We start from the raw sequence: 24,461 nt of genomic DNA on the forward strand, positions 1-24,461 counted from the left end.
ATCACCAAATCCGAACTTAAGCCGGGGGAAAGCCAAGCAAATCAATTAAATCGACTACTCGCCAAATTTTGTAATCCGAGGTAAGTTATATGTAAATAATACAACTACAATGTTAATTTGTGTGTTGAGTTGTACTTGAATTTATTATAGCATAAATTCCTTGATTGTGGAAATGAGAAAATGTGATGAGAATAGAAATAGCAGAATTCCCGATTGAACCTTAGGAAATAAATCGGATATTCATGCCACGACGTTTGGGTCACTTGTGTGAGCTAGTGTAAGACATGTTAGGGACATGCATCGGCCACACTGTGAGAGCCAGTGTAAGACCATGTTTGGGACATGGCATTGGTATTGAGACGAGTGCTAGTATAAGACATGTCTGGGACATGCATCGGCCTCGAGACGTAAGCTAGTGTAAGACATGTCTGGGACATGCATCAGCTACGAGATGTATCAGTGTAAGACCATGTCTGGCACATGACATCAGCATAGATATACTAGACTTGTGTAAGACCATGTATGGGATGTGGCATCAATGTCTGACCCCATATTTGAGGCTAAATGAGTATTTGATAATGTTCCATATGGTTCAATGGTGAAAGTATGATTTAAAGTTAACTAAGACAATATAACCGTGATGTGAATAGTACAGGTACCTATATGGTATGTATGAAATGTGAGCTCAATATATGCTATATAAGGTGAAATGAATATTGATAAGTAAGTTTTGCTTATGCCACTTGTGTATTGTGATACTTGTTGATGAATGGTAAAGATATCTTGTATATTTATTTATGTGCAACTTACTAAGCTTCATGCTTACTCCCTCTCCTTTTCCATTTTCTTATAGTGCCGTTAAGGATCAACGAAAGTCAGAGATATCAATCACACTATCAATCGAAGCTTTCGATATAGTTTGATTTATATTTTTGAATATACAATGTATAGAGCTTAGACTTTGCTATTTTTGTGTCATTGAAAACTGGACAAATGTGTTGGCTTGGGTTGGGAACCCTTCATATTGTATTTAAGTCTTGAATGATGGCTAATATTTATTTTGATTTATATACAAATACGTTATTTTCATAGATGAGTAAAATACACAAATGCAATGTTATTTACTGTGATTGATTATGGCTGCTACCATGTAGTCTGTGTAAGTAAGGGTGGCAAATAGGCTTGGTAAATAGCCTTATATTATCCTAAGGGTAGGCAAACGGGCATGTGTCTTGACCGTGTGTGACGCATGGTCTGCCCCATGGGCATGTGGTCTGGCCGTGTGTCCCCCGCACGTAAAAATTTCAAGTCAGTATGCATGATAGTAAACACATAAAGACACGATCGTGTGTCTCAGCCGTGTGATGGAAACGGCCCAACACATGAGCATGTGCATTGGCCGTGTGATTTTTTGGAGATGCTGACGTCAGAAACAGAATTTCCATGTTTTTACACACGGGCTAGGACACAGGCGTGTCATAACCGTGTCCCTATATTGCTTAGGCCGTGTGAGCCACACTGGCCATCATACGACCACACGGGCGTGTTACGTTTATGGGGTGTTACGAATATGGAGTGTTACATTTAGTGGTATTAGAGCTATGGTTTAGTAGGTTCTAGGACTAACCTAGCGAGAGTACGGGTTTAGCTATACATGTCATAACTGTATATTGATAGTGTGACGACTTCTGACGATTATAAATTGTATTGCTATATAGTAAATGGATCATGATAGAACCACGGCGGATGATGTAGAGAATAACGCGCCGGCTTCCACTGAAGGGACCACGCCAGTTGAGAGCGAGCCTGTGACTGTGGGCTAAGGCGGAGGGGCTAGAGAAGCCTATTTTTGAATGATAGAAGCTGGGTATACGAAGTTTGTTCATGCAAATCTGAACGCTCCCCCTCCCCCACCTCCTCCGATCCCTCAATATGCCCCGATAGCTCTGCAAGGCGTAGATTTGATCAGGAGGGAAAAGCCTCCGGCAGACAAGATTAGGAAGCAAAAGGTCGAGGAATTTTAGGCTAACTTGGATGTCAACCCAGAGATAGCAGAGTTTTGGCTAGAGAATACCATTAGGGTATTCGATGAACTATCGTGCACACCTGAAGAGTGCGTGAAGTGTGCAATGTCACTCCTATGGGATTTGGCTTATCAGTGGTGGAATACTCTCGTGTCTGTTGTACCGAAAGAGAGGATCACTTGGGAATTCTTCCAGGAAGAATTCTAGAAAAAGTATATTAGCCAGATATTCATAGACCAAAAGAGGAAGGAATTTTTAAAGTTAAAGCAAGGCAATAGAACAGTGATGGAGTATGAATGAGAGTTTGTGAAACACAGCAAATCCGCCCGGGAGTGTGTGTCCTCAAAAGCCGCCATGTGTAAGATGTTCGAGGATGGTCTTAATAAAGATATCCGAGTATTTGTTGGTATCCTAGAACTAAGATAATTTGTAGTGCTCATTAAGAGAGCATGCAAGGCAGAGGAGCTGGTTAAAGAGAGGAGGAAAGCGGCTTTTGAGTCGCGAGATTCAAAGAAGAGACTGATGGGGAAGTCACATCAGCCCTCATCTAAGAGATCGAACGAACTTGCTACCCGATCGAATGCTTCAATGGGGTTTTCGAATAGAAACAATAATTAAAGGAATACGACTTCTAGAGCCCAGACCACTTCCGTCACGAGTGTCAGTAGTGCCCGGCCAAATAGGCCAGAATGTTTGCAATGTGGTAAGTGTCACTTCGGCAAGTGCCGGGGGAATGAAAGGGGTTGTTTTAAGTGTAGATCATTAGAACATTTCATCCAAGACTGTCCCGAAGTGGAAGAGAGAGAGAGAGAAAGTAAGAAGCGAAGGCAAGTAGTGCTCCATTGAGGGGTAGACCACAAAAGAACTCTGAAAGCGGGGCTACTAGTAGAGGTGCGCCAAGAGATGCTGCAGTTAGGTCCGAGGGCAGAGCGTCTGCAAGGACTTACGCTATTCATGCCCGTGAAGAGGCAGAGTCTCCCGATGTGATCACGGGTACCTTTTCTATCCATGATATATCTATCATTGCTTTAATTGATCTAGGGTCTACCCACTTCTATATATGTATGGAATTGATACCTCGTATGAACATGATAGTAGAGCCCACTGAGTTTGTAATAAAAGTATCTAACCCTTTAGGTAGACATGTGCTAGTGGACCAAGTATGTAGAAATTGTCCTTTGACAATTAGAGATCATTGTTTTCCAGCTAACTTGATGTTATTGCCGTTTAATGAATTTGATGTAATCCTTGGGATGGATTGGTTGACTTCTCATAGTGTTGTAGTGGACTATGGGAGAAAAGTTATTGAGTTGAAATATGAAGACAGGAATGTTCTTCGGGTCGGGCCAGATGAATTCGATAACTTACCTATAATAGTATCGTCTTTGACTGTTGAAAAATATTTGAGGAAAGGATATAAGGCTTACCAAGCTTTTGTGCTTAATACTCAAGTGTCAGAATTGAATATAGAATCAGTACTAGTGGTTTGTGAGTTTACAGATGTGTTTCTGGAGGAATTACCCGGATTACCTCCAGTGAGGGAAATTGAGTTTGGAATTGAGTTGGTCTTCGGTACGACACCCATTTCGATTGCTTCGTATAGGATGGCTCCTATGGAGTTAAAGGAGTTGTGTAATATCCTGATTTTGGGCCTAGTCAGAATAGCGGTTTCGTGACCACAAAATTCGAGATAGAAATAATTATTTTATGATTAAAGTGCTTAAATTGAAATTAGGGACTGAATCGAATAATTTGTAAAACTTGCATTCTAGAAGTTTCTAGTATGAAATTGTTTTGAAATATTAATTAGGAGGTCTTAAATAGCAATTTTACCAATTTCTAAGTCTATGGACAAAAATTGGACGTGGATGGAATTTTTGGAAAGTTTAGTAGTAAGGGTATTTTGGTCATTTAGGGGTAAAATGAATTAAAATACAAAATTAAAAGCCAATTTTGCTCATCTTCAACCCCATGGCAGAATATAGCAAGGAGAAACCATTGCTAGGGTTTTTCAAGCTTCCAAGCTCGATTGTAAGTCCGTTCTAGCCTCGTTTTTAATGATTTTTACGTTTTTAGAGTCGGGGTAGCTGATTAAACTTATGCTAGCAATAATTCAACCTAGGGTTCATATTTGGAAAAATACCCATAGGTGAAATTTGTGTATTTTGGTGTTTTATGATAGAATATGAGGTTTTAAATTATGTTAGACAACTTGTACTACTCGGTTTTAAGTGAAAACGAGCAAAAGGGCTTAATCGGTAAAAATACCTAATAGTCATAAGTACATGTTAGAGTGAGAATTTGATGTTTCCATAGAAGGGAAAAATGATCAGCATGTCATAAAACATAAGAAAATAGGCTGAAGTTTAATTTACGAGCTTTGGGGCAAAAGTGTAAATATGAAAAAGTTTAGCGGCAAAACTGTAATTTTGCCAAAATATGATTTTGGGTCAATTTGAATAATGTGAGTCCTAATTAGACTATATTTTAAATGATAGAGTAAGGAAAACTGAAATTCGGGCTAAAATGGAAAAATACCAAGTTGTGGACGAAATGGTAAAAGTAGCCATTTTCGCATATGAGGTAAGTTCATATGTAAATAATGTAGCATAATTGTTATTTTTAAGTTATTGATGTTAATTATATGATATGCTGATTTTTTTATCGTGAAATATTATGCTCTGTGGTTAATGTTGAGTAATATGCAAATTATGTTTACTACTTGATAAATATGAATTGCTACCGAGTATCGGTTCCGATATTCTATGGAAGACGGCAATGTGAGATCGAGGAAAAAAGCCCGTTTGAACCTTAGGAATAGATTAGGATACAAGTGACATGTCACTAGGATGGTTGAGCATCCAAACTCGTTGAGTTGAGTCCGAGTTCACTTATGGATGCGAATGTCCGAACTCGTTGAGTTGAGTCCGAGTTCGTGAAATGTAACTAGGCATCCGAACTCGTTGAGTTGAGTCCGAGTTCACTTATGGATGCGAACGCCCGAGCTCGTTGAGTTGAGTCCGAGTTCACTTAGGGGCGGGTTACATGATTTCTTGATTACATCTGAGGCACTTATGTGCAAATTATCTGTGTATCCGAGTTGTATTCCGATGTGTTCAACGGGTGAAATTTCTAGTGAAATGAAAGAACATTTAAGATGCAAGCGACGTTTTGGTAAGTGTTGTGAAATGGACACTTTGGACAGGTATGTTCTTAACCCTTGGGTTGATAATAGATACAACAACGATAAGGTAGTAAGATGATGAATGATGTTTAGAAATATGATATATGTTTTGGTGATACCATGCTAAAGTTGTTTGGTATATTTGTATTGTTATGTTACTTGTTATTTACATATGAACTTACTAAGCATTTATGCTTACTCCCTCCTCTTTATTTACTGTAGTTTTGAACAAGCTAGCTCGAGAATCGAGACGGGTCGAAGGTTCGATCACACTATCCAAAGGACTTTCATCTGGGTATATGGCTTGTAAAACTTAAGTATGGCATGTATAGCAATATATTTATTTTGTGTAAATAATTTTATGATATGGCCATGATTGGTTGAGAAAATGTTTGATATTGATAAGTCATGGTGATGGTTAAATTTAGATCATGTTTGATATCATGGAAGTTTAATAGGTTATCTAGTTCATAACAACTCATGAAAAGATGAAATTTGCCTTAAAACAGAATATTGCTGCAGCAATGACATGAATTTGAAAAATCACTAAAAATAGTATAAATGGAATTAAATGATGAGAAAGTTATGAAATTCAAGCTTAATGAGTCTATTTTCATATGGATAAAATAAAACAGGCATATAAATTATACTTTATGAGATATTTGAAACCTTGTGAAACAGGGCCAGAGTGATTTCTGGATCCTCTGTTCTTACTTTAAAAATTCATAATAAATTGTAAAAAAATAATTAGAAGTCATTATTTATATGTACAGATTCCTTATTGAGTCTAGTTTTAATAGAAACAAACCTCGTAGTCATTGAAATTCTGTATAGATAGATATCTGATTCGTAATACACAGATGTTAGAGCAGTTGAACCCTGAAACAGGGGAGACTTTAACTAATAAACTGTACTAATTGGCCCAACAAAAAATTATAGAAAAAAATTATTAAATATATATATGAGTCTATATTTAGGAAAAATTTACGGATCTTGATTTCGAGTTTCGTAACTCGAGATATGATTTTTCTTGTAACTGTGACGCGAGTAGCTAGAAAGCTGTGAATGTAGAAACAAAAGATTTGAAGTTCTTATTTTGATAAATTATGTTCGGTAACTCCTCAAGCTCGACTCCGGCGACAGTTTCGGGCGTGGGGGCGTTACAAGTTGAAAGCTCAACTACAAGATTTAACTGACAAGGGCTTTGCGAGACTGAGCTTTTCCCCGTGGGGTGCTCCAGTACTCTTTGTAAAAGAGAAAGATGGGCCGATGAGATTATGTATCGACTATAGACAGCTCAATAAGGTAACAATGAAGAACAAGTATCCTTTGCCAAGGATCAATGACCTATTTGATCAGTTAAAGGGAGCCACTGTATTTTCCAAGATTGACCTGAGGTCAGGATACTACCAGTTAAGAGTGAAAGAGCAAGATGTACCAAAGACTGCGTTTCAAACAAGATACGGGCATTATGAGTTCCTCATCATGCCCTTTGGTTTAACTAATGCCCCGACAGTGTTAATGGATTTGATGAACCGCATTTCTCGGCCATACTTGGATAAGTTTGTGGTGGTCTTTATCAACGACATACTGATTTACTCGCGTGATGAGAGTGAACATGCAAAGCATTTGAGGACTGTGTATTACAGACCCTAAGAGACAAACAATTTTACACCAAGTTCAATAACAGCGAATTCTGGCTTAGGGAGGTTGGATTCTTAGGACACATTGTGCCGGGTGGCGGGATTAGAGTTGACCCAAGCAAAATCTAGGCTATTATTGAATGGAAACCACTGAAGAATGTGACGGAAGTCCGAAGCTTTTTGGGTTTGGCCGAATATTATAGGAGGTTTGTAAATGGATTCTCTATGATAGCTACCCCAATGACAAAACTACTGCAAAAATATGCCAAGTTCGAATGGACAGAAAAGTGCCAACAGAGTTTCAAACAATTAAAGGCTTTGTTGACCGAAGCCCTAGTGTTAGTACAACCGAAGTCGGGTAAGGAATTTTTGATTTATAGCGACGCCTCCTTGAATGGTTTGGGGTACGTGCTAATGTAGGAACGCAAGGTTATCGCCTATGCCTCAAGACAGCTGAAGCCACATGAGAAAAATTGCCCAACACACGATCTAGAGTTGGCTGCCATCGTGTTCGCATTGAAGATTTGGAGGCACCATTTGTATGGCGAGAAATGCCGAGTATTCACTGATCACAAAAGTCTCAAGTATTTAATGACGCAGAAGGAATTGAATTTACGGAAACGAAGATGGTTAAAACTAATAAAGGATTATGAGCTGATAATTGACTATCACACAAGAAAGGCGAATGTAGTCGCTGACGCTTTGAGTAGAAAATCATTGGTTGCCTTGAGAGCCATGAATACTCAGTTGATTGTATCTACTGATGGTTTGATTCTAACAGAGTTGAGAGTTAGACCTACATTTCTACGAGAGATCCGCGAAGCTCAGAAAGGTGATAAGAAGTTGCAAGCTAATATGGCTCAGTGTGAGACGGAAAATAAATCTGAGTTTTGTGTTGGTGTCGTTAGGTGTTTGATGTTCAAAGATAGAGTTTGTGTACCCAAGAACAACAAAGATTTTGGGTGAGGCACATAATGGGTGTTTATCCGTCCACCCGGGTAGTGTGAAAATGCATAACGACCTGAAGAAAATGTATTGGTGGTCGGGGATGAAAAGAGATATTTCACAGTTTGTTTCCAAGTGTCTTGTGTGTCAGCATGTGAAGGCTAAACACCAAATACCTTCGGGTCTACTTCAGCCTATAACAATTCCAAAGTGGAAGTGGGATCAAATTACCATAGATTTTGTGACGGACTTGCCGGTAACCCCGAAGAAAAAAGATGTTGTTTGGGTTATTGTGGATAGGTTAACAAAGTCGACACATTTTATACCAATAGGTACCGACTACTCCCTTGAAATATTGGCTAACTTGTACGTTGCTGAGATTGTGAGGCTACATGGAGTGCCTTTGTCGATTATCTTGGATAAAGACCTGAGATTTACCTCGAGGTTTTGGAAAAAGTTACAAGAGGCATTGGGAACAAAGTTGAGTTTTAGCATGGCATTTCACCCGCAAACAGATGGCCAGTTGGAAAGAGAGATTCAAATTTTAGAAGACATATTGCGGTGTTGTGTTCTCGAGTTTCAAGCAGTTAGGAAAAGTATTTGCCATTAGCTGAATTCGCCTACAACAACAGTTACTTGACAAGTCTAAAAATGGTGCCTTATGAGGCTTTCTATGGGCGAAAGTGTCAAACGCCCTTATATTGGACTGAGCTCAAAGAGAATTAGATTCACGAGGTTGATTTAATCAAAGAGACTAAAGAGAAAGTTAAAGTGATTCGTGACTGGTTGAAAGTAGCCTTGAATAGACAGAAATCCTACGCGGATTTGAAACGAAAAGAAATTGAGTTTCAAGTTAGCGGAAAGGTTTTTTTGAAAGTATCCCCATGGAAGAAAGTCCTTAGATTTGGTAGAAGAGGCAAGTTGAGTCCTCGTTTCATAGGACCTTATGAAGTTATCAAAAGAGTAAGATCGGTTGCCTATCGATTGGCTTTGCCACCGGAGTTGGAAAAGATTCACGACGTGTTTCATGTATCCATGCTATGCCACAATAGATCAGACCCTTCGCATGTAATTACGCCAACAGAGGTTGAGATTTATCTGGACATGACTTATGTCGAAAAGCTGTCAAGGTTTTGGCTCGAGAGGTCAAACAGTTAAAAAATAAGAGTATTGCACTCATGAAAGTTTTGTGGCATAGACATGGAGTCGAGGAAGCCACATGGGAACCCGAGGAGACTATGGGAGATTAGTACTTGAACTTATTCGCCGGTAAGATTTTCGGGGACGAAAAACCCTAAGGAGGAGAAATGTAACAGCCCGATTTAGGGCCTAGTCAAAATAGTGGTCTCAGGACCACAAATTAAGAGTCGAGAAAATTATTTTATAATTATTTTGATGTTGTAGCATGATTATATGAATGCATGGAAAATTTGGTGAGTTAATTTTGACATTCGTGAGCTCAATTGAGAAAAAGGACTAAATCGCATAAAATGCAAAAGTTCTATTTTGATAGCTAAAAGTGTCAGATAGCTAGAGAACCTAAATTGGGGGTCTTTAAAGGGAAATTAAACCTTAATATTGTGCATGGCCAGCCGTAGGAGGTAATTTGGTCAAAAAGTCCAAGTTTGGTGGGTTTGGTGGCTAATTTGACTAAAATAGAAATAAAAGAAAAGAAAGATGATATCTTCCGGCTTCCCATTTCTTCTCCACCAATTTTTCAGCCATTTTTGGGGCTTCAACTTTAAGTCTTCACAAGTAATTGATTTTAATGGCTTTTCTTGAATATTTTTGTACTTTTGAGACCCTTGAAGCATGAGCTTTCAAATGAGGGTACTATTTTGCAAAATGATCAAGAGTGTAGGGCTTTACCATGAAAGGGTTTGTAATGTTTGTTGATTTTTTATGGAAGAAATTAAGTATTGGGTGTGTTATGAACAACTTTTGTGAAAGATGTTAGCATGAAAACACCAAAAAGGAGTATATTGTATAAGTTGTAAAATAGATGTTAAGTATGTGAAATAATGGGAATTTGGAGTTGCTATAAGAGTAAAAAGGGTTTGGCTAGGCTTAAGATATGAAGAAATTAGATAAAAATCGATTTTCGGGCCTAGGGGTAAAATGGTCATTTTGTCAAAGTCTAGGGGAAAAATGGTTATTTTACCAAATATATGAATTTTTTATTTCTTAATTTTATTTAGTAACTAAATAAGTGCATTTTGCGGTTATAGATCAAGAATCGTCAAATCCAAACTTAAGCTGGGGGAAAGCCAAGCAAATCGATTAAATCAACTACTTGCCATATTTTGTAATCCGAGGTAAGTTGTATGTAAATAATACAACTACAATGTTAATTTATGTGTTGAGTTGTACTTGAATTTATTATAGCATAAATTGCTTGATTTTGGAAATGATAAAATATGATGAGAATAGAGATAGTAGAATTCCCGATTGAACCTTAAGAAATAAATCGAATATTCATGTCACGATGTTTGGGTCACTTGTGTGAACTAGTGTACGACATGTCAGGGACATGCATCGGCCACATTATGAGAGCCAGTGTAAGACCATGTCTGGGACATGGCATCGGTATTGAGACGAGTGCTAGTGTAAGACATGTCTGGGACATGCATCGGCCTCAATACGTAAGCTAGTGTAAGACATGTCTTGGACATGCATCGGCTACGAGATGTTTCAGTGTAAGACCATGTCTAGGACATAGCATCAGCACAGATATACTAGACTTGTGTAAAACCATGTATAGGACATGGCGTCGATGTCTGACCCCATATTTGAGGCTAAATGAGTATCCAATAATGTTCCATATGGTTCAACGGTGAAATTATGATTTAAAGTTAACTAAGACAATATAACCGTGATGTGAATGGTACAGGTACCTATATGGTATGTATGAAATGTGAGCTCAATATATGCTATATGAGGTGAAATGAATATTGACGAGTAAGTTTTGCTTATGCTACTTGTGTATTGTGATACTTGTTGATGAATGGTAAAGATAAGTTGCATATTTATTTATGTGCAACTTACTAAGCTTTATGCTTACTCCCTCTCCTTTTCCATTTTCTTATAGTGCAGCCTATCTAGCTCAAGGATCAACGGAAGTTAGATATATCGATCACACTATCAATCGAAGCTTTCGATATAGTTTGATTTATATTTTTGAATATGGCATGTTTAGGGCTTAGACTTTGCTATTCTTGTGTCATTGAAAACTAGCCAAACGTGTTGACTTGGGTTGGGAACCCTTCATTTTGTATCAAGTCTTGAATAATGGCTAATATTTATTTTGATTTATATACAAAGAATTTATTTTCATAGATGAGTAAAATGCACAAATGGAATGTTGTTTATTGTGATTGATTGTGGTTGCTACCGTGCAGGTTTTGTAAGTAAGGGTGGCAAATAGGCTTGGTAAATAGCCTTATATTGTCCATACGAGTAGGCACACAGGCGTGTCTCTAGATCGTGTGTGAGGCACGGTCTGCCCCATAGGCATGTGGTCCTTCCGTGTGTCCCCTGCACGTAAAAATTTCAAGTCAGTATGCATGATAATAAACACACGGGCAGAGACGCGGTCGTGTGTCTCAACCGTGTGATGGACACGGCCCAACACACGGGCGTGTGCATTGGCCGTGTGATATTTTGGGGATGCTAACGTCAGAAACATAATGTCCATGTTTTTGCACACGGGCTAGGACACAGGCATCTCATAGCCGTGTGAAAGACACGGGTCAGGCACATGGGCGTGTGCCAGGCCGTATGAAAACCCCTGTAGGTGTACATTTAAAATTATTTCCACACGAGTGGAGGACACGGGCGTGTCCCTATATTGCTTAGGTCGTGTGAGCCACACGGGCCATCATACGACCACACGGGCGTGTGCCTTGTTTCAAAGTCAAATTTTCTATAGATGGTTTAAGGACCCAGGCTGATCCCGAAGAGCTTTCAATGGTCGATTTGTGGCTCGTAGGCTCATAACAAGTAATTTAAACTAGAAATTGAATAAGTTTTAAATTGGACCGAGTCTGGGGGACTTACGAACGTTTGGGTGCATGAGATCGAGTTAGGTAATGCCTCGTATTCCGTTCTGGCGTAGGTTATGGATATGAGGTGTTACATATTTGCTCAAGAGGGTATTTGAACTCAAGCCTCTAAGTAAATTACACCTTCACCTTATTTTCCCTTAACCACTTAGCCAATAGCTCATTCTTGAAATAATTTTACAAGCTTATAATTAAAAGTCAGAGCGTGACAATCACTAACCCAATATATTCTAACCTGATTTTTTTAGATGTGACACTAACCAAGTTATCTTACACATAGCTAGCAATCCAGTTTTCCACGAATGAGCAGAACATATAGAGGTTGATTATCATTTTGTTTGAGAGAAAGGCAGAGATGGTATTTTAGAGTTGCTTCACGTTCGATCTTCAAATCTTCACGAAGTCTTTATATGCCCTTGTGTTTCAAAGGTTTATAGGCAAAATGTGAAGCTCCATTTTGAGGAGGGTATTATAAGTAAATAGCATGTAGCAAATAGTTATTAATAAATTACTCTCAATTAGCATACCAATTAGCTATTTTGTTCGAACTTTCAGCTTATTGCATCAATTGTATATATAGGGAGGTTGTAACTTTCATTCAATATTAATGAATTTCACAAGAATTTCTCTCCATTCCAAAAATTTAGTACATTATTGTTGTTGGACTCATTCCCTGGTTTTTCTATACTGTAAAATATTACCAAGCTGAAAAAGAAATCAATAGAAAAAAGGAAGAATCATTTGACGACGAAGGGAAAAAGACTTGGGGGTTGAATTTGTAATTTGAAAAAAGAAAATTGAAAGTGCTGAAAAGTAAATCTATTATATTGATTAATGTACGAAAATGCATTTTTGTAAACATCATTTCAGAAAAGACAGGAGAAGCAAAATTTGGACTCTTTTGACTATATTACTATCTAGAAAAAAAATCATAAGATGAGTTGAATTTCCGTAGGGGTAGAATAATTTGGCACTGGAAAACAAAACTATCAATCTATTCATAAAATGTATTAATCTTGGTTTGAAAATTTAGAATTTTAATTGAAGGGGGACATCGAGAAAATCCACCGACTAGCACTAAAGCAAAAGCTTTAGCTTGCCCCACTTGAACTCTTCCTTTTATATTTGATTTTAAATAAGACTTGTTGGGATTGAAGCTTTCAAGAACAAAGCATCATTGCTTGCGTTTAAAAGTAGTAAAATGGGAATACCCCACAATTGTGACTTCCTTGTTTGTTCCCATAAAAGAAAAGTAGTAATAAAGAGAGAAGAGGGAACCCCTAATTTTGAGTTGTTTGGTTGGCACTTTGGGATGGACCTTAGGGGCGAGGCGGAAATAGTTGAGGAATTGCCGGCTGCATTGTGGCACAAAGTTAAGGCAATATGGCCCCCATGCTCCAACCCCTTCATCATAGCCTCATTCATTTATCAATAGCATAAATACCAAAAATGTGAAATGAGACGTGATTGGAGTTTTGAGGAGTTAAAAAGTTTCAAGCTTAAATTTCATTGTGTGTAAATATTATATTTGGATTTTTAATCTACATTTTATTTTGATTTTAATCTTATTATATATGATTCATGTTCAACTTTATTTTTTTTTAAATTCAATTATATTTCAATTATCAGTATGTTCGTGTGTACATAATAATGAATCATTAATTTTGTTTGTAAATTTTACTAATTAAACCTTATTATACTTATGGGATGTATTTAATTGTAATTGTGATAGTAACTTCAATATATATAATGTGACACAAAAACTTGATTTAACACTATCATTATTTACAAAAAGAGATACCATTATATTTACTTGCCATAAAAATAATTAAATTTATTTTTTAAATAATATGTAAAATTGAATTAAAATTAAAATATTATAATATTATATTTGTCATATAAATTTAAAATTTTATATTTTAAATAGTCCCCATAATATGAAATCACAATCCTATACAATTTAGAGTCTTATCCGAAATGGGCAGTGGGGAAATTTGTTGGTGGGGAGGAACGTGGGTGCGTGAGGCAGTGGTTGTGGGTGGTAGAGGCCAAAGCTAAGCCACATGGGGCATGGACAGGCCACTTGGTTAGGGGGTCATAACACAATATTAAGTTGTTGAAACTGGGAAATACATGCCTTGGTATCTGAAATTTTATTCTTGGTGTCATAATTGTGTCACTCAGTTCAAGTGGGGTTCCATAACAATTTCAGATTCGCAGTGGGATATGCTTGAGCATTGACTTTTGTACTAATAATAGTCAAGGGATGTAATGTGAATTCCTTACTGTTCAACTAAATAACTTGTATCAAATGTTATTTGTTCATTCTAAGCAGCCATAACTATGACTTTTAGTTTCTAGTCATGTATGTATCCTATATAGAAGTGCTCAGGAATATAATTAAAGTATACTAGAATAAGTAAAAATAGGATAAATTATATTAAGGTGATTAAACAAATAGTAAGTCTAGATTTTGATCATTTAATTTCAAAAAGTTATAAAATTTTCATTAAACTATTTAAAAAATTTTATTTAAATCACTGGGTCATTAAATTTTTTTTCTTTTTTAAAATTCAGCTAGCGAGTTCCAAGTAGCGATTCGACAATCAGTGTGATAGAGTAGCACTCATCGATGAGTAGAATAACATACATTAAATCTAAGTTGATCTAACAGTCAGTGTCACATATTGAAGAAGAAGGTTGTTTGGATTTTGATTTGCAGATTTGTAACGTTCAAAGTGTTTTAATAAAAAAAAATTGAATTGTGAAAAAGTAGGAGAAAGAGAGCTTTCGATTGGTGCAAGTAGTGCGAATAAAGAAGATCATACAACAATAGTTTAATAAGCCAATAACTTAAATAAAAACTTTCTAGTAATTAAATAATTATTTTGTAACTATTTTAAATGAATGGCTAAAATGTAAAGTTAAAATAATAGTTTATTAACGTAGATTTAATTTATATATATTATAACTAATTTTAAATTAAATTATTATATTAATTAAACAAATAACTTGAGCTTGGTTAGCTTTGATTGCAAAAGTCATATTCAAAATATATATTTAAAAAGTCTTTTTAGTGTTACAACTATACATTAAATTAAATAAATTAACCTTTATAAGAAGATGATATATAGGATGTGTATGATAGTCACAACATAGCAGCATAATAAGTGTCTGGTTTATTGAGCCAGAAATGTCCCTATTTCCAAATATAATTGGATTCTACCTAACCTTATAATTAACTGGAAAACAAATAAATGGGACAGAGGGAAGGAACATGATATATGGCATGCCAATCATATCACAATTTCATGTCTCAAAACATTTTTATTTCATCATTGGAATGGATAAAATGGAAATAAATATTTTTTTCAGATGCTACTTTTGGGTTGCGAATTTTCTCCTCATTCATTCACTGGAATTTTGTTGGCCCACCGCCCACCACTTTCTGCCTAAGGTTTTCGTCTCTAGCCATGAAATTTTGAAAAGGCAAAGGGGCGGCACGCAATGGATTGCTAAAGACAAATCCATGCCTACGTGAGCCTTGGACCCCCATCCCTACCCAATCCCTTTGGCAATGTACGACATTATTATTGCTTCATTTAATTTACAAAAACTAGAATGGTTTCACCTATGTTAATTATTTATTTATGTTTAATTGGGTTCTTAATCTAAATAATATAAAAAATGATTAAATTACAAAAAAATATGGAAAAGTAGATTAATTATGAAAATAGGTATTTGTTATAGTGTTCTGACAAGTGCCACCTAATATATCGACGGCGCCAAACAAAATGTGATGACCTAAAATATTCAGGGACTTGATATGTAAATTTACTGTTTTAATTGGCAGCACCAAGTTTTCAAAAGGGTAAATTTCCTCATAAATTCTCCTTATTTATTATTTTTTTTTATTCCCTTTTAACATAAAAAAATTGAGAGGCCTCTTATCAATTAGTTCAAAAAAATTTTCTACCAAAAGTTTTTTGTAAAAAAAGTCGATTTCAACTGGAAATAAATTTTATTTATTTTTCAAAAAATAATTAAAATTTTATTATCTATTTGATTTACAGGCACAATATAAAATTATAAATTATAAAAGCTTTAGAAAAATCTTATTATTTATAAATTATAATTATTAGTTAAATTTATAGCTTTCAAATATAATGTGAGTGAAAGAAAACTACTATGAATATCGTTAACTGTTATGTCAGACATTATTTGAACAAAAAAATATTTTTCAAAAACTAATTAAAATTTATTTCCAGTTGGAAACAACTTTTTTACAAAAATATTTTTTTGTGGAAAAAAATTTTGGACTAATTGATAGGAGGCCTCTTTTTTTATGTTAAAAGGGGAATAAAAGAAAATAATAAACAAGAGGGGTTTATGAAGCAATTTATCCTTTTTAATATTTGGTGCTGTCATACTATCCGGCGGCACCTTAAAGCCTTTTTTGCAATTGCCATTTAAAATGGTAAAGTTACATATCAGATCCCTAAATATTTTAGGTCATCAAATTTCAGTATGGTACCGCTAATTAGTCAGCCAGAACACTGTAGCAAATGCCTATTTTTGTAATTACATGATCATGAGTGTCGTTAATACAGATTTATCACAAAACTTAAACGGAGTAACTAGTCATAACCATGCTTACTAATATATAAATACATAAACTTACAGTCTTATATACTTACAGAGTATCTAAATATTCGATTTCAAAATCTTATTCCCAACCCAAAATGGGCCCTACTAACAGACCAAAATGGGTGCACATGCCTATGTGGCCCACACAGCCCAACAAACTAGACCTTATGTGTAACACCTCTAAACTATCTCCGTCATCAGATTGGGGTTACAAAGTGGTACAATACAAATCAGGACATTTACCATCAAATAGAAACAAAAATATAAAATAAATAATAACATTCAATAGCTTATAAAAATCAGGGTAAAAAATACACTTACAAGCCATAAATCGAGCTTACAGGATCCTAAAAATAGTTTGAGAACAATCCGGGACTAATTTGAATCAAAATAGAAAAATATGCAAAAATTTGAAAATTTTAGAAACAGAGGTCACACAACTGTGTGGCCAGGCTATGTGGAATAGCCCAGGCCATGTGGCTTCACACATGGCCTTGTGGTTAGGCTGTGTGGAATAGCCCAAGCTATGTGCACCTTAAAAAGCTTCTAAAGCAAGGCAAACTTTCATCCAACACTTAGGTTCCAAGCCGAATCAAAATCAACCATTCTCATACTTTAAAAACAAATTTAAACAAGCCTAAAACATGCCAAAATAATCAACCTATAGGTTCTAACCAATATGTCATTCAAAGGCACCTCAACTTAAAACAATTTACTATCATTCCGAGCCTTGAGAAACAATAAGGGATATTTGTTGTTGACTATGAGTATGAGTTTTTACGACTTAGTAAATATGCTCTAGAACTAGTGCAACAGAAGAAAAAAGTTGTAAATGGTTCTTTTAGAGATTGCGTGACAAGCTTAAAGTTTAGTTGGTCTCGCATAAAATAAAAGAGTTTGTTGATCTAACTAAATAGGTGAAAATGGTCGAGTAAGCAATAGGCCTTGACAAGAACCTAAACCCTCCCGAGCTTTGGGAAAGTGAGTTAGGACTTCTAGCTCGCATCCATTGGCTAAGTAACCCAAAGAATCTCGGGAGTACTGAAGGTCAACACAGAGGTTTGTTAAGTCAAAAAGAAGTGAGATCATTAGCTAAAAGTGTTAATAGGAAATGTAAGTGGCCATGCTAGAGATGTTGATATTAAGAGTTGCGATCTGTGTAGAGAAAGACATAAGGGTGAGTGTTGGAAGAAAATCGGGGCGTGTTTATGTTATGGGTCACTGGACCATTTTGCATGGAATTGTTCAAGAAATGATGTTAATTCACTCGTTCCTACCCAAAGATCCTCTCTTACTATTAAGGGTCAGGGAATCCTCATAATGGCTCTATATCGAGAGTTATTTTAAGGAAAGGGACTGAGCCAACATTTTAGATATCTGAAGCTAGAGCTCCAGCGCGAGCATGTATGGGTTGTACCTATGAGGGAGAAGATGCTACAAATGTTGTAGTATGTATTTTTCTTTTATATTTAGTACCCGTATATGCTTTGATTGATCCTAGCTCTTCCTACTCTTATATAAATTTTAGATTTATGAAATCAGAAAATTTGAATTCGAAAATGTCGAATGTTGCAATGGTTGTATCAAGTTTATTAAGGCAAGTCGTGCTCGTTAACCAAGTTTGTAAACGCTATCCATTAGAAATCAAAAAAAAATCATTCTATATTGATTTGTTGGTTAGGGCATTTGGTGATTTTAATGTGATTCTGGGAATAGACTGGTTAACCGAGCCTAGTATGATTCTGGACTGTCGTAAAAAGAAGTTTTCTGTTCAAAGTCCAAAAGGTGATATTGTAGAAGTGATTGACATCAGATCGAGTGGTTTGACTCGTATCATTTCGTCAATTTGAGCTAATAAGCTCCTAAATTAATGCTTTGAACCATATTTAGGCTGCCTTTGGTACCGCTTTTTTCACCAGTGAGTTTCAGTTGGGTTACCCAACCTCACTGAACTGCTGCTTGGTTCACCAGTCCAGTGCAGTGAAATTTCATTTCAATCTCACTGCTGGTGCTGAAACGGGACTGAAGCTTTCAGCAGTAATTAAAGGCAACTAGGAAAATAGGCATACTTTTATTTATTTTTTTACCATTTTATCCTTGAAATTTTGGCCTAATTCCTTCCCAAACCTTATTTGTTTTCAGATTTGTGAAGAAAACAACCAAATTCTCTGTGAAGTTCTTCAGCTCCTCCGACGACCGACAAGCCTGTGAAGCGCAAAATCTCTCTGTTTCTTCTTGTAAGTAATTTCTTTTCATTCCCATATTCTCTGTTTCTTCTTGCTGCCATATTCACAGTTTGTAAATGGATCCTCTATATGTAAATGGTAGACACCCAAATTTTTGCGGTTCAACCTTTGGTAGGCACCCAAATGTATGTAAATGAAGTTCACTAGACCGATTTCTATGACTTTGGCCTTTTCTGTGAACAAAAACTTCCTTGTTTGCGGTTAAACTTTGGAGCTACGGATTGGGTTTTTGTAAATTAGATGGACACTCTCTTAAATGGTTGTTTCTGCAGCTGTTGATTTGCCCCTTTAGAAGTAAAACAGGAAGAGGAGGTCATAAAGCTTCATTCTTTATCTTCCTTCTCTCTGTGTAACATGTTTTTAGCAGTTTTAGGAAATGCAACATTAAATTTAGGGAAATATGGTTTAACATTTGTGTTGTAGCCATGAACTTGGAACTGAATAGAGCAGAATTGATGATTGGGCTTATGTTATCCAAAATAAGATGTTATGATGCTGGGGTTCCTCAAATTCTATTTTTAGATCTTATGAACCGTGCTTGAAGGATGAGATATGTCCATGCATTTTATCAAACAAATGACTCAAGGTGGTAAAATGTTTACTAAACAATATGTGCCTTCGTTACAGTCTTTTAAGGAAGTCAAGTTAGGGGTGAGAAAACTGGTAAAGGTGCTTCCGGTACTGCTAAACCTTAATGGTGCATTAGTCTTATAATTGGCTCCGTAAGAGTGGGGAATTTCAAAACTTTAGTTTTTGAGAGATTTTTATATTAGTGCTTCCATATGTCGCAAATTTCCAAGTAAGAGCTTTGTGGTCTATTTTTCTAAAATTGTTAACATGGTTAAAGTATCCAGAGATTGTATAGTTAGATAGTTTCCTTATGTCACTTTTAGTACTTCCGATGTCCCAAATTCCCAATGCATAGTAAGAGCGTTCTAGCTCTTTACTCAGATTGATAACATTGTTATAGTATCTAGAGATTGCATAGTCAGATGCCTTTCAAAGTCCCAATGTCTAGTAAGAGCCTTTATAGTATGTTTTGTCAGTTTAATACGATCTCCCTCCCATATTAGACCTTGAATTAGAAGTTAGACGTTCCTTTATTTTACATTTTGTTTGTAGCTCATTTTAGCTCATAGGAATATAGGCCAGATTTTTACTACTATTACCAGTCATTTTAAGTTTAATATTTTAGTTTTCTTGAGCTTTGTTATGCTCAAAATTTACCCATATGAGATGCAAATAAGACACATGATATCTTATTGTTTCTGTCTAAAAAGTAGATTCTTATTATTGAAACCATATTTGCTATTTTGATCATTAAGATGTCTGATGTAGATTTTATGACAACTCTTGCACTACAGATGTAGCCCTGAATAATATGTATAAGATCCTGATGCTTAACCTGGATACAAAGGGTACCACGAGGCATGTACTCATAAACCAAAAGCCTCTCATTACCATTGATACAATAACCTAAAAGAGCAACCAAATGCCTAACCTTTGAAAGCACTGCAATTTCAGCTTGGAACTCAGCCATTCCTTTAGTACCTTTACCAACACATTCCATCCTTTTGACTGCAATTTGTGTTCCATCATGCAATACACCTTTATAAACAATCCCAAATCCACCTTTCCCTAATATATTAGCTTCACTGAAATTATCAATCACTTCTTTGTTTTGAAGTGGGCTAAGCAAATTTAAACTATTTATTTTATGAAAAAAATTTCAACTGTTGAATATATATTTTAGATCGATATAATAAAAATATTGTATCGATTAAAAATTTTATATGCATGATATATATATAATTATATCAATAGATTTAACGGTCGAATCATTTACACTAGTCTCCTTGGCTGTATATAAAGGGAGAGAGATGATATATATGACTAAGATTATGAGTAAAATGCATGGATTTTTAGGTACATCATTTTGGGCTTACTTTTTTTCTATATTGTTTATGCTTACTTTTCTGTAGTAGGTACATCATTTTGGGCTGCCCTGAGCTTCCTCTTACTTTTGCTTATCCCACTCCTCAGTTTCCAACTCCAAATTTTGAGTCTCATACTACCTTCGACGGTGTTGTGTTTGGAATTGTAAGTAATTGATCACCTATATGGCATTGATATAATTCTTAGCTACTCTGTTATCGCCAGAATTGTTGTAGGAATGCATCTTTGGTGAATTACTGCCTCTAAAGTTAATTAGCAATATTGAATGCATACTTTCAATTTACTAAAATAATAGATGAGTCGGAGAGATACTTTCAATTTTTTACCAATCTTTCTAATAGATGAGTCCGAGAGATACTTTCAATTTTTTACTAAATTCTTACATTATTTTTAACCTCTTAAATATTTAACCAATATACTTTCAATTTTAAATCAATTATTTAATAATAAGTTGATTTTTCAGAATGCTAAATAATTTAAATTTTAAGTTTTGGGCATATTAATTTAAATAAATGAAATTAAAACTAATATCTTTTTTACTAAAAAACTAATAATTTACTAAAATAATTTATATGCAACTAAGGCAATTTTTTAATGACTCAATTACATTTTATAGCATTTCAACAATACTAATATTTAGAAAATAATAACAAACTAATATACATATTTAATTTTTAAAATTATGATTTTGTATTACGATAAATATATAAATTTAAAAATTATTCTTTAAAATAAAGGTAAATTAGTATAAATCCATATCAATTTATCAATTTGTTTAATTCAATGATATTAATCGTGTATTGAATATTTAATGTTTAAGAGTCTATTCAAAAAAAAGTTTATCCGGAAGTCTATTTAAAAAAAGTCACCTCCCATTTTTCCCCCTCCAACCCTTTCTTTTTTCTTTTTCTCATTGTCTTTTCTTTTCTCAGTTTGCAGATCTATTTAAAATTAATGTAATTTTAAAACTTTAAATAAATTAAATAATAAATATTTTTAATTATTGAAATTTTAAATTTATTTTGATCATTAAATTAAATTTCTTTTTAATTATTTTAAATTGTTTCAAAATCGTACCTATTTCTTATATTTTTAATAAATAATAGCTTATTATTAAATTTTTAAAAGCAAATAATCATAAATAATTAGTTATACTATGAGATTGATGCCATAACCTTGAGTGATTAAATGCATGCTTTTTTTTAGATTAATGTAAAAATTTGATGACTAGTGTTGCTAAGAAAAACCAAACTGCTCAAGTTTGCTTACACTTTTGAAAAGATAGTCATAATCAATTATCCTTTCTATATCCTCGTTATTGTTTACCACGGATCTTTGAGAATTTTTTCTTTACTGTTCATCTTATGGCTTTCATCTTTTTCTGATGTGTTATTCTTAATTTTTTATGAAACTATATTATTATATCTAATTATATATTTATGGTTTTATGTCGGTTGACATTTAAAATAAAAATAATGATAATAGATGGTAAAGACACCAAAATTTGTGGAGGGAGATAGTACCTTAGCAACAAAAGCTGTTTGGGATGATGAGCTGACATTGATATTTTGTGAACTTTGCATGAATGAAGTCAATGCTGGTAATAGACCGACAACTCATCTAAACTCAAAAGGATGGGAAAATGTCGTTGCACTTTTTCAAGCAAAAACTCAAAAAAATTATGGAAAACCTCAATTGAAAAACAAGTGGGATACATTAAAAAAGGAATGGAGGTTATGGAGGGAGTTGCTTAAGGAATCTACAGGTATTGGATGGTGTCCATCTAAAAAGACGGTCGATGCTACCGAAGAATGGTGGGCTAAAAAAATACAAGTTAGTGTTAACTTTATCATTATTTTAATGCATAAAGTTTAGTGAAATTAATAATTTACAAATATAAATATCTGAGTATAACATTTAACATGTTATGTAGGAAAATCTTGATTTTAAAGGATTTAAGAAGAAAGGAATTGAACCATGATTGAATGATTTAATGTGGCAAATGTTTGGTGGCATTGTAGCCACTGGAGAGAATGCATGGGCACCTTCGTCTGGTGTTCTTCCAAGTGGGGTTCCTATAGGAGATGATACACCTAATGAGGGATTTGGTGATTCAGATGAAAATAGTAATGAGAATGAAAGTATCCCTCCTAATGAGGTACCATCAAACCCTCCTCGTAGGAAACACTTGGGGTTGTACACGGTAAAGGAAAAAAATCAAGTTCAAGTAGAAAATCATCAAGAGATCCATTGGCTACTCATATTGAGAAACTGTGTGAGGGTATGGCTAGTCCAAGGAAGTCAGTGAATGAAATTGTTTTTCCTCACACTGAATATACTATTTCAAATGCAATGGATGCTTTGCGTGATTTGGGAGATGAAATTCCAAAAAAAGATGAATTGTACTATTTTGCCATCAAAATGTTCCAAATACCGGTGAAACGAGAAGTGTTTTTGAACTTAGATCCAGATGTTAAGGTTTGGTGGCTTCGGCGTGAGTATGCTGAACAAAATCCAATTGCATCATTTTCATCCTTGGTAGCAACATCCTCATTTCCCTTCCAACCATACCATCCATCACCTCCACCATAAGCTCCTTAGAATTATTATTGTAATATAACTATGCTACTTTTTTATATGGAAAACTAATGTATGATCTACTTTTTCATATGCTAAACTAATGTTTGATCTACTTTTTTATATGTGAACCTAATGTATGATCTACTTTTTTATATGCAAAACTAATGTATGATCTACTTTTTTATATGTAAACCTAATGTATGATATTTTTTATGTTCGGTATTTTTAGCTATGCTTTTATTCAATTTTTTATGTTGTATAGAATGTCACAAGTTATTAATTTATTTTCATCTGATTACTTTTTCAGGTTATGGATGAATTTAACAATATGTATAATAGTTTTTATATGACTTATGATACCCCTGAATTAAGTGAAGAAGCTCAACGAAGAATAGCCACAATTGTTACACAAGTTGAGCACAACAATTATCATGAAGAGGAAGAACAAGTGTTAAGCAGTGTATTGCTACACCATGAAACTTATTTCACTAAGCAACCGTGTATAAATTCAAATTATACAGGTCAAATGTGGGTGGATGAAGTATTAAATGGGCATGATGGTCGTTGCATGAATAGTTTTAGAATGCCAAAATATATATTTCACAGCTTGTTGTATGATTTGCAAACCAATTATGGCTTAAAGCATGGGAATGTATCTGTGATGGAGAAGTTAGCATTATCATTGTATATTCTTGGAAATAGAGAATCAAATTCAAATGCAGCAAAGCGATTTCAACGATCTGGGGAAACTGTTAGTCGAATTTTTACTGATATGTTACATATATTTGCTCGAATGGGAATAGACACGATTAAACCCACTGAAGGTCAATTCGAGGAAGTATCGAACCATATTCGACATGATACAAGATATTGGCCTCACTTTAAGGTAAAATTTACACAATCTTTATATTTTTAAAATATAAATTATTTTTAACTTTTATCTCATTACTTTTATTTATTTTAAAGGATTGTATTAGGGCCATAGATGGAACACACATAAAAGCATGCATTTCACCTTCTTGTCAAATACCTTATATCGGACGGAAAGGTGAACCAACTCAAAATATTATGGCAGTTTGTGACTTCAACATGTGCTTTATTTTTGCATTTCCTGGTTGGGAAGGAACAACACATGACAGTAGAATTTTTTTGCAAGCACTTAGAAAACAAGAGTT

At 34.9% G+C, this 24,461-nt stretch overlaps 1 protein-coding gene across 1 annotated transcript; it reads right to left on the reverse strand.

Moving 5' to 3' along the window:
- Positions 1–18,448: 18,448 nt before the first annotated feature.
- Positions 18,449–20,320, reverse strand: LOC121210015 (probable serine/threonine-protein kinase PBL21). The gene is made up of 3 exons (XM_041082081.1): positions 20,156–20,320; positions 18,632–18,784; positions 18,449–18,532 (listed from the first exon to the last, which is right to left on the reverse strand). The coding sequence occupies exons 1-3, from the start codon at positions 20,318–20,320 to the stop codon at positions 18,449–18,451; spliced, it is 402 nt and encodes a 133-aa protein (XP_040938015.1).
- Positions 20,321–24,461: the final 4,141 nt, after the last annotated feature.

Source organism: Gossypium hirsutum, chromosome A11 (genome assembly GCF_007990345.1).
Source record: "Gossypium hirsutum isolate 1008001.06 chromosome A11, Gossypium_hirsutum_v2.1, whole genome shotgun sequence".
NCBI classification, from domain to species: Eukaryota; Viridiplantae; Streptophyta; class Magnoliopsida; order Malvales; family Malvaceae; genus Gossypium; species Gossypium hirsutum.

Coding starts and splice junctions, on each gene's coding strand:
- LOC121210015 (XM_041082081.1), bottom strand. CDS start 20,320: ATGGAATGTGTTGGTAAAGGTACTAAAGGAATGGCTGAGTTCCAAGCT. Junction 18,785..20,155: donor GTGGTACCCTTTGTATCCAG/GTTAAGCATCAG, acceptor TGAATATGGCAG/CAAGAAGAAACAGAGAATAT. Junction 18,533..18,631: donor CAAATCTGAAAACAAATAAG/GTTTGGGAAGGA, acceptor TACTGCTGAAAG/CTTCAGTCCCGTTTCAGCAC.